At 41.5% G+C, this 12035-nt stretch overlaps 1 protein-coding gene across 1 annotated transcript in view; it reads left to right on the forward strand.

The window, feature by feature from the left end:
- Nucleotides 1-707: 707 nt before the first annotated feature.
- Nucleotides 708-12035, forward strand: part of prlr.L (prolactin receptor L homeolog) — a 37266-nt gene continuing 25938 nt past the window's right edge. Inside the window, 2 exon segments of the mRNA NM_001085616.1 lie at nucleotides 708-857; nucleotides 10306-10433. Of these exon segments, the coding sequence (NP_001079085.1) occupies nucleotides 10355-10433 (79 nt within the window). The 5' untranslated portion in view covers nucleotides 708-857; nucleotides 10306-10354.

Below are 12035 nucleotides of genomic sequence, written 5' to 3' on the forward strand. Positions count from 1 at the left end.
AGTCTAGACCGAGGGCAAAGGAGCACAGGATACCCCAACTGGCCGGACTGGCAATCTGTGGGTTCTGGCAAATGCCAGAGGGGCTGTTGTAAGTTGCCATAGACAGTCACTATTTATTGGGCTGGTGGGGGGGGCTGTTTGGGCTTCTGTGTCTCTGAAACACCAGGGCCTTTTTTGATTCCTAGTCCAGACCTGAAACCCAACCTGAGAGCACAGAACACACAGAGCTGGGAGAAATGATAGAGGCCAGACTGGCAATCTGCAGATTTTGGCAAATGCAACTATAAGATGCCACTGCCAGTCAGTACTTATTGGGGGAAGATGTTTTGGATGTCTGGCTACTTGAAATGCCAAGGCCTATTATAAATCTCAGTCTGAGAAGCTCATGAGACCCAGACACAGTGGGTACAGCCAATGGCAGGGAGGCACCTTTCCTCCCCACAGTACTAACATGGTACTCAGAGCAGCCAGGGTTGTTGCAGCAGCAGCAGCAGGAGGAGGAGGAGGATACCCAGGGAAAACAGTAGGAGGTGGGGTCGCTGGATGGCTGGAGTCAGAGTGCCAGGCATTATACAGCTACAAAGCAGCAGCTGACGCAGTGTCTCAGGATTGGCCCGCCCAGCTGACGTATCAACGGGGCGGGGCTTTGGAGGATAATAAAGCCGGTAGGAGGGGCTGGAATCTAAGTCGCTGCGAAGAATAGTCTGGATCGCTGTGGTTTATTAGCCGCTCTGGCATTGGCCCGGGAGTCGCTGCTGCAGGGGGAACTGGGCACTGCGATATGGGCATTGCTGCACGAGTGGATCATTGCTGGGATTATAGTGACACACAGCCTGAGCCCCGGCAGCCATGCACAGGTAATGCCAAGGCTCTTCTCTCTCTCTCTGCTGCTTGTCAGTGACATTCCTGAATGCTGTGCTGGTGTCTCACTGCAGCCTCCTCCTCTGCCAACTGCAAATACGTGTGTATCTGTGACCCTGGTACTGACCTGGGGATGTCATACCTAACTGCCAGCCGGGTCTGCTCCACGACTGTCATCCTTCCCTGCCAGTCTGTATAGATCCTACCTGAGTGCCATTCCTGCTTGGCAGCAGCTGTGCCAGGCTCTCTCTTTTCTCTGGATTCTGTCCTTGCCTTGTATCTGTGCCAGGATATCTGGGTGGCCTTCATACTTACACTCACCCAACAATTATACCAGTGGCGCTGCCAACCCCTTCTTACACCCATCTGTGCCAAGGGAGCTGTCACTAGGCAGATATACCTGACCTGACAGAGGAGCCCAGGCAATTACTTCTTTATTTTACATTAATCTGAAGAGAGACCAGCGATTGATGGGCAGACTGCGACTGGCAGATGGATAAATAAATATATATGTGTGTATATATATAAAACTGCATATAGAGAGAGAGAGATACAGTACATAGAGATACATAACACACCCACCTTCTCTCCAACACACACACACACATATATATATATATATATGAAACTACATAGAGAGAGTGATATATAGATACATTACATAAAGATTCAAACACACCCACCTCCTCTCCAACACACACTTATATATATGTATATCTATATATAAAACCTGCCAAGGTGGCTCAGCATTTCTATTTCTTACAGCATTTTAGCTGATTTAGTATAAAAGATTAGGCTACAGAGACAGGGAATTTCGGGCAAGGGGGGGAAAGGGACACGGCTTTTTGTACCTAATGTGGATCAGATGATAAAACTGAGGCTCCCACGCTCTGTCGGGCGCTGAGATGACCAAGCTCTTTCAGACACAGGAACCCGGGGATTATTTTGCATTTCTCTACACATTTGCCATCAGGTAACAGAGAACTGTCAGCTCTGTGTCCAAGTTACTCTGTGATAAAACTTTACACTGTCATTGGACTACTGGAATTATATATCAAACTGCATGAGCGCCCTGTGCTGTCCTAGGAACCCCCAGACTCTCTTGTTGTTTGGGTATATAAGTGATTAGTTGTCCTTGAATTCCCCTATAATTACTAGTGAAGCAAATGACTATTTTGAGAAGTTGCTGATACACCCTGTAATCTCATTAGGACACAATGTACTGATGTAATATTGCTACGTGGTACAAGTATGTGTGTGTGTGCAGCTCCCACAACTCCCTTGTTATTTCTCTGATACATTATATCACATTATTATGCTAAAGGAACACACTCTGAAGCTTTATGTTTGGCCAGTGACTTGGAAGGAATTAGTAGGAGAACCTTCAAAGGGAAAAGCTTTCTGTATACCAGGCTATTGTTATCCAGTGCCCATTCAGCAGCCAATAAAATAATTTGGGGCCCCTGGACTATTCTCTGTAGAGTCTTGCTGGAAATTTCCCTGGGTCTGTACTGCACCACTGCTCAATGGAGAGAGCTTGCTTAAAGGCACAGTTACACTGTCATTATGACTGACCCTACTGTACTGGCAAATTTTGGAACTGGAACACCCTAAAATTCAGGTGTTTCCTGGTAGGCAAGATAGGAGCAACTCCTTGTTTGCCATGTCCTTATAAAGGTGGCAGAAACTGAAAGCAGAGCTGTATATACACATATATATATATATATATATACAGTATACTGTAACTGGAATTAAACTGGTTATATCGGATTGCATGTCACAGGATCAAATCTCAGTGCTACCCAGTCCGTTTACTCCCCTTTTAACCATTTACCATTACCAGGGCAACCTGCTCCCATCCAAAACTGTGATATCCAGCTAGTGCGGAGGATGCTGGGAGTTGAAGTTGAGCAATAACTGTAACTGAGCTGTAATATGTGTTTTCAGTGAGTGATAATGACATAGGTTTAGTTCAGCTAGCTAGTTTAGGTAAATTATGGGCTCGTACCCAACATCTGTTGTTTCATGCCAGGATTTGGCCGAGCCCCCACCTTGACTCCTTCATTTATAAGGATAATGCTGGTACAGGTATAGGATCCATTATCAGGAAAGCTCTGAATTACAGGAAGGCAGTCTCACATAGAGCCCATTTTAATCAAATAATTTATATTTTTCTCTGTAATAATAAAACAGTAGCTTGTACTACTGTTGGAAGCCAAACAATCCTGCTGGTTTTATTTAATATTAAAATGATTTATAAGGATAATACTGGGACAGGTATATGATTCATTATCCAGAAAGCCATTAAACAGAAAGCTCAAATTACAGGAAGGCAGCCTTTTTTTACCAAATAATTTATATTTTCATATTTTTTTAAATGATTTCCTTTTTTCTCTGTAATAATAAAACAGAACCATGTACTTGATCCCTACTAAGATATAATTAATCCTTATTGGAAGCAAAACAATCCTATTGGGTTTATTTAATGTTTACATGATTTATTAGTATAATTAAGGTATGGTCATCCAAATTACAGAAAGTTCCCATATCTAGAAAACCCCAGGTCCCTAACTTTTTGGATAACAGGTCTCATACCTGTACTGGCCCTTCAACCCCAGTCTTAAGAATATCTAGAGCAGTGAATTTGTGTTCAAGGGTTCTGTGAATAGGCAGAACAATGTATCTTGCCAGTGAGCTTGCAGAGGATTTTGGGATTTGTAGTCACAGCTTGTTTAAGGGTAGAATTCATTAATTGTGGAGCATTATCCTAATGTATTAATATATTAGCAGCAGTAAGCATTGTACCAATACAAAAAACCCATAGCAACCAATCAATCAATTTGATCAGATGAACCTAGTGGCTTAAAAGGGACGAAAGGAGTTATCTGATTGGCTGCTGAGAAAGGCCTCCTTCATACGCGCATGCATCTATAATAAAATGCAGGAAAATATGTTTGGGCAAATTATATAACCTACAGCTTTCAGGTGTTGTTGAACTGCAGCTCAGCTCAATCCTGCTGATAAAGTCGTTGCAGTCTGGAGGGTACTGGGAGTTAAATAACAGCTGGGGGACCCCATTGCCTATGTTTGTCCTAAGTAACATAACTCTGGTTACTGTAGGTTAAAATCTGTAGGTTAACTCCCGTCTGCTGCCTTGTTTCCAACGGAAAGGGATAAACAAACACTGCTTTCAATGGCAATTACATTTACAAATATGTTTTAAACCACTGGAAACATTTAATGACTGTATATAGGAAAATTGTGGATCGTTGCACTTTCTTTCACAATGCAAAAGCAATTTATTTTTGAGTGGAGGAGCCCTTTAATTGCTAAATATGCCGGGTTAAGGTGTAGCACAGTTGCGTCTAAATTATGCCTTTCTAAACAACTTGTTAGCATTTCGGCTTGTCATTCCAAACTGATGACAGCGCCTTATTTTTGAGTTTAGTTACAACGCCAGCAGTTGTTTTAGGGTAGTTTAGAGCAACAGTGCCCTCTAGTGGGAATCATGTTGAAAATGGCAAGCTTGGAAATTGTTGAAGGTAATAAACCTGGAGACTTTGAAGTTATTGGGCTCTTAGTGTTACTTAGTGTATGTGTTATTCCAAGCAGTCTGATGTACTGGCAATAAATAGTGATAGAGGAGCACTTCTGTGCTAAATTAATCTCACTTCAGATTGTCAGTCGGAAAATGCACAGTAATTTACTATTGCACTCTGATGCCTGGCCTCAGTTCTGTAGAGGATATGCAGAAGGCAATGGTATATTTGCTGTGTGCCAGTAGGATATTAGAAGCAGGCTATCCTCAGTCATTTCCTTTGTTTATAAGGCATGTGTTACTTAAATGAAAACTATAACTCTCAAACAATGTAGGTCTCTATAAAAAGATATTGCATAAAACAGCTCATATGTAAAACCCTGCTTCATGTAAAAAAAACATTTCATAATAACATACTTTTTCAGTAGTATGTGCCATTGGGTAATCACAAATAGAAAATTGCCATTTTAAAAAATAAGGACCGCCCCCTGGAATCCTAAAATTAGGATCACATGAGCCAATTCACAGACAGAGTTCTGTCTTTTGCTTCTTTGCATCCCCACCACTCCTTTATGTAATATTATTGCATCTTTCCCCTTGTAAAGCAAAATGTGTTTTGAGAAGAGAGTATAAACAATGGCTGTTTGAAACAAGGCAGAATCTGCCAGTGTTGAAAATTTCTTTACTGTAATTTCCCCTGCGCCAGATCGGTAGCTGGAGTGGGGACCCATTTTGGCTGAGAGTCAAGGATGAAAATTTCTGCAATCAGTTGGGGGAATATAATAAATAGTGTTTAAAGGAACAGTAACACCAAAAAACGAAAGTGTTTTATAGTAATGAAAATATAATGTACTGTTGCTTTTCACTGGTAAAACTGATCTGTTTGTTTCAGAAACACTACTATAGTTCATATAAACAAGCTGCTGTGGAGCAATGACGTAAATTGAAAAAATTCTATATGGCACAGGTTAAACAGTGGATAACAGATAACACTATTATGTTCTACAGAGTTTATCTGCTGTCTAACCTGAGCCTTTTCTCCTTTGACTGGCTGCCCCCATTGCTACACAGCAGCTTATTTATATAAACAATAGTAGTGTTTCTGAAGCAAACACATCAATTTTACCAGTGCAGGGCAACACTGCATTATATTTGTATTACTTTAAAACACTTTCATTTTTTTGATGTTACTGTTCCTTTAAGGTAGTTTGCCCCCTGTAATATTTGCGCATAGTTTGCATATTGGATCCCTGATGTGTGGCATGATTGTATTGGCATTTTAATGGGATAGAAAGAGAGGGATCCTGCTATTCTTTTGGATGCCCTGTTCTCGTCTACCTTGGTTTGCATGGAAGGGTATTCGTTTACAAGAAAGAGGTGTGGTGCTTCTCATAAAGGGAGCACAACCTGGGAGTGGTACAACAGCTATAGAGAGCGGTACATTAAGCCTGGACTTACATGCAAGTGCCACCACAAAGCCAGAGGGCTAAAAATGCCATATTTTATATACTGACTTTATTGCACCAGCCTAAAGTTTCAGCTTGTCAATAGCAGCAATGATCCAGGACTTCAAACTTGTCACAGGGGGTCATCATCTTGGAAAGTGTCTGTGACACTCACATGCTCAGTGGGCTCTGATTGGCTGTTGAGAAGCTAAGCTTAGGGGTCGTCACTAATTATCCAGCAGAAAATGAGGTTCCCCTGTAATATAAGCTGATGCTACAGGGCTGATTATTAAATTCCGATCCAAGTTGTACTGGTTTCTGTGCTGCCATGTAGTAATTATCTGTATTAAAGGGCGTGTAAAGTCTAAAATAGAATAAGGCTAGAAATGCTGTATTTTGTATACTAAATATAAACATGAACCTACTGCACCACAAGCCTAATCAAACAAATAATTTATGCTTTCAAAGTTGGCTACAGGGGGTCACCATCTTGTAACTTTATTAAACATCTTTGCAAGACTAAGACTGTGCACATGCTCAGTGTGGTCTGGGCTGCTTAGGGATCGTCATAAACAAAGCTGCTTGAGTTCTGCATGGCTGGGAAGTAAGGCGGGGGCTCCCCCTGCTATTCATAAGTATGATTGTTTCCCTGCTCAGCAGTTAGGGACCGTCTGACAATTCCTATCCACAGCAGTAAATGAAGGGAGAATTTCACTGCATACAGTCAGGTTTCTTATAAAAACGGTACACATTTTTTAATTAAAGTATATTGGAGATAGGTTTCTTTTTCATTAAAGAAAGTAAAAATGGGATTTTATTTTTTTGCCTTTACATGCCCTTTAAGCAGTTTACCATAACTCTCTGCCCCCCCCCCCTTTATTCAAGGAGCGTTGTGCTCTTGATGCACTGTAGGAAGAGTTGGCGCAAATGAGAATTCTACACCAGCTTTGTGCATAGGATATACTGGGCAGGCTCCATTGATGGGTGTATTTGTCATTTAAGAATTTTTCCATGACTCTACGACCCCTTTAATTCTTGCTCAAAGAGGAACTCACAAAAGCATAATATTTGTCCCAACCCTTGGCCCGTATTCATGATTAAGAGATGAAGATATGCTCCCTTAATATGATTTTAGGCAGGCGGAATCTTGATTGAATTTAGATCACAGCAGGGCAGGTAAATAGGACATGCCATATTCTATAAGCCTTATTGACTGTATTAGATGACTGGAGGCAGAACGGGGTGCATATTTCATACACAGTTGCAGATGTGCGTAATGTCTCCATCATTTCTAATAAATGGCTCAGATTGCATTAAATTCTGTGTGGATGGATGTAGCAGAAATACGGAACCCTGCACCCAAGACCTGACCCAGAAGTTGTTTGGGTGTCACACATAGGGGTGCTGAAGGGGTTCTATTTGTCTAAAGTATCTCTAAAATGGTATAAAAATTATAGTAAATTTCCATACCTCCCAACATTTTGGAAGTAAAAAATGGGACAAAAAAGTTGCTGTACGTAGCGCGGCAACAGTTTTGACCACGCCCATTATTGTGGCCACACCCCCTAATTATCATGTTCATTTTACAAAATTTGACAGTTTATGAAAGTTTGAACATATTTCTGTTTTTTTTTTTCCAGTTATTACAGTTTTGCTAATGAAGGTGAATTGCCCTTTAAGCTGTTAGTCTAACATTTCCCAAGGGTCCTGTTATCTTATATTGTTATAATTACTTATTTGCTTATGTCTAAATTGTAACAAAAGTATCTTATCTACAATTGTAGCTGTTCTGGGCTCTCTGCCAAAAGCCAATAGAGTTAGAAACTTTGTTTCTTTTTCTGGCTGTTCAGTGCAGAGGAAAACAGGACTTTCTAGGACAAATGAGGGACTGCAGGTTGAGCTGTCAAAAGAGGGACTGTCCCTCTAAAAACGGGGCAGTTGGGAGGTATGAATTTCCATATTGCTGAGTTTGTTGCTGTACTGGCCCAGAGATAGCAACATGGAATCTGATAGATAATGGGGCTAATTGTATATTTTTATTTTAAGCGACCATCCATCCTAAAAAAAGATATGTGAATTGTGAAGACAAGCCCACTCATCCACCGACCCACCCAAAACACTTATTATAGGGCTTTAAATAGTAGAAATGTTAGATGTCAGAGGTCCCTTCAGAACAGATTAGGATAATAAGGCACCTTAACAAATAAAATCACATTAGTGGGTGAGAACACTCAGTACTTCAAAGATCAATGTATTTCAGTCTGTGGCCATGAAGAGGGATTAGACTAATGAGCCGGGGCAGTGGGGAGAGGTGGGGGAGTTGTGATTAGTAAATACTCTGGCACCAGCGGGAAATCCACCAAAAATCATGTTCAACTAAACAAATATACTTTACCAACAATCCCTATGGATTCTGAAGCCTGCGGTTTAATCCTGAGCTCTAATGATATTTTCTCGCTGAATGCAATCCCTTCTGACCACAAGTGCGTATGTATGAGAACCGCTCTCGTGTAGTTCAGTCCTGAGTATGATGGTTACAAAGGCTTGCTGCAACATTATACCATATACAGCAGCACTTAAAGGAACAGTAACATGAAAAAATAAAAAAGTATTTTGAAGGAATGACAATATAATATACTGCTCCTCTGCACTAGTAAAACAGGTGTGTTTGCTTCAGAAACTCTACTATAGTTTATATAAATAAGCTGCTGTGTAGCCATGGGACAGCCATTCTAGCTGTAAAAGAGGAGAAAAGACACAGGATGCACAGCAGATAACAGATAAGTTCTGAGGAATCCTATTGTAAACTACAGAGCGTATCTGTTATCTGCTGTGTATCTTGTGCCTTTTCTCCTTTTTCAACTTTGAATGGCTGCCCCCATGGCTACACAGCAGCTTGTTTATATAAACTATAGTAGTATTTATCTGTTATCTACTGTGTATCCTGTGCTTGAATGGCTGCCCCCATGACTACACAGAAGCTTGTTTATATAAACTATAGTAGTACTTATCCGTTATTTACTGTGTATCCTGTGCTTGAATGGCTGCCCCCATGGCTACACAGCAGCTTGTTTGTATAAACTATAGTAGTACTTATCCGTTATCTACTGTGTATCCTGTGCTTGAATGGCTGCCCCCATGGCTACACAGCAGCTTGTTTATATAAACTATAGTAGTACTTATCTGTTATCTACTGTGTATCCTGTGCTTGAATGGCTGCCCCCATGGCTACACAGCAGCTTGTTTATATAAACTATAGTAGTACTTATCTGTTATCTACTGTGTATCCTGTGCTTGAATGGCTGCCCCCATGGCTACACAGCAGCTTGTTTATATAAACTATAGTAGTACTTATCTGTTATCTACTGTGTATCCTGTGCTTGAATGGCTGCCCCCATGGCTACACAGCAGCTTGTTTGTATAAACTATAGTAGTACTTATCTGTTATCTACTGTGTATCCTGTGCTTGAATGGCTGCCCCCATGGCTACACAGCAGCTTGTTTATATAAACTATAGTAGTACTTATCTGTTATCTACTGTGTATCCTGTGCTTGAATGGCTGCCCCCATGGCTACACAGCAGCTTGTTTATATAAACTATAGTAGAGTTTCTAAAACAAACACACCAGTTTTACCACTGCATGGAAACAGCACATTATATTGTCATTCCTTTGTAACACATTAATTTTTTGGTGTTACTGTTCCTTTAAACGAAACCAAAAAACGAAAAACAAATGGCGTACTCTGTTATTCAATTTACATTGGTTTTTTTTTGTGTGTTTTAAAGACAGAAGCAGTTTTTAAACTGTTAATAAAAAGATTTTCAAACCACAGCTCCATCTGCTGGTCATTTGAGCCGAGCAGCCTCACAAGACTTTCGTTTTCTCACTGAATTAATAGGCAGTATGATTTTGCTGGCAAGAAAGAGCTGGGGTGGCTGGAAATGAAGGCAGGGCATTTTAAGGACACAAGTGCCCACCTCTCCCCACTGGCATTGGGAGTTTTTCTTAACAAACTCCCAATCAAAAGGTTAAAGTTGCTGGGAGTTGTAGTCCATCACCATCTGGGGTGTCAAGTATCAATTCATGTCTGTGTCCTTCAACTATCCCCATAGCCTATCTGATCTCTAATGTGTGTAGTGTAGATATTTTAATTTGGGAGGAGCTGCCTAACGATTATAGGGGATTCATTTTATTATCCATTAAAGGACCAGTAACACCAGTTATTTGCATGGCAGTGATCTCCATCCTGCATATTTCTTTCTAAAAGCCAAGGAGGGTGCCGGGTGTTTGTAGCTGAGCATTCACTTGAGCAATACAGATCAGTTGTATTTCTTTGACGACCTTCCACTTTTCATGAAAAATGTTGCCTGTCTGGGGTGAGGCAAATCTGGGGTTTTGTCTGCTAATCCCATGCTGAATTTTTCTGAGTACGTCAACATCATTCCCATTTATTTTTCAGTGAACCTTTGATCCTCCATGTTGTGTTGGAGTTGAAGTAGGAGATCAGTATGCCGCAGAACTTGGCACCTACGACCCCATCAGTTGCTGTCACATTTCTTCTCTTTCTCTACACGGTGTCACTGAACGGTAAGTAGAACTGTGCTTCTTTTATATATATATATATTCAAATTTAACCTACTATACCTGCTATCACACAGTCACACTCCCTTCCTAGAGACTATTATCCCACTGTTACTATAGACACCATCTCTCCCTACTATACCTGCTATCCCACAGTCACACTCCCTTCCCAGAGACTATTATCCACTGTTACTATAGGCACCATCTCTCCCTACTATACCTGCTATACCACACTCACACTCCCTTCCCAGAGACTATTATCCACTGTTACTATAGACACCATCTCTCCCTACTATATCTGCTATCCCACAGTCACACTCCCTTCCCAGAGACTATTATCCACTGTTACTATAGGCACCATCTCTCCCTACTATACCTGCTATACCACACTCACACTCCCTTCCCAGAGACTATTATCCACTGTTACTATAGACACCATCTCTCCCTACTATATCTGCTATCCCACAGTCACACTCCCTTCCCAGAGACTATTATCCCACTGTTACTATATACACCATCTCTCCCTACTATACCTGCTATCCCACAGTCACACTCCCTTCCCAAAGACTATTATCCACTGTTACTATAGACACCATCTCTCCCTACTATACCTGCTATCCCACAGTCACACTCCCTTCCCAGAGACTATTATCCCACTGTTACTATAGGCACCATCTCTCCCTACTATACCTGCTATCCCACAGTCACACTCCCTTCCCAGAGACTATTATCCGCTGTTACTATAGACACCATCTCTCCCTACTATATCTGCTATCCCACAGTCACACTCCCTTCCCAGAGACTATTATCCACTGTTACTATAGACACCATCTCTCCCTACTATACCTGCTATCCCACAGTCACACTCCCTTCCCAGAGACTATTATCCCACTGTTACTATAGACACCATCTCTCCCTACTATACCTGCTATCCCACAGTCACACTCCCTTCCCAGAGACTATTATCCACTGTTACTATAGGCACCATCTCTCCCTACTATACCTGCTATCTCACAGCCACACTCCCTTCCCAGAGACTATTATCCACTGTTACTATAGACACCATCTCTCCCTACTATACCTACTATCTCACAGCCACACTCCCTTCCCAGAGACTATTATCCACTGTTACTATAGACACCATCTCTCCCTACTATACCTGCTATCCCACAGTCACACTCCCTTCCCAGAGACTATTATCCACTGTTACTATAGGCACCATCTCTCCCTACTATACCTGCTATCCCACAGTCACACTCCCTTCCCAGAGACTATTATCCCACTGTTACTATAGGCACCATCTCTCCCTACTATACCTGCTATCCCACAGTCACACTCCCTTCCCAGAGACTATTATCCCACTGTTACTATAGGCACCATCTCTCCCTACTATACCTGCTATCCCACAGTCACACTCCCTTCCCAGAGACTATTATCCACTGTTACTATAGGAACCATCTCTCCCTACTATACCTGCTATCTCACAGCCACACTCCCTTCCCAGAGACTATTATCCACTGTTACTATAGACACCATCTCTCCCTACTATACCTGCTATCTCACAGCCACACTCCCTTCCCAGAGACTATTATCCACTGTTACTATAGA

Source organism: Xenopus laevis, chromosome 1L, assembly GCF_017654675.1.
Source record: "Xenopus laevis strain J_2021 chromosome 1L, Xenopus_laevis_v10.1, whole genome shotgun sequence".
Taxonomy (NCBI): domain Eukaryota; kingdom Metazoa; phylum Chordata; class Amphibia; order Anura; family Pipidae; genus Xenopus; species Xenopus laevis.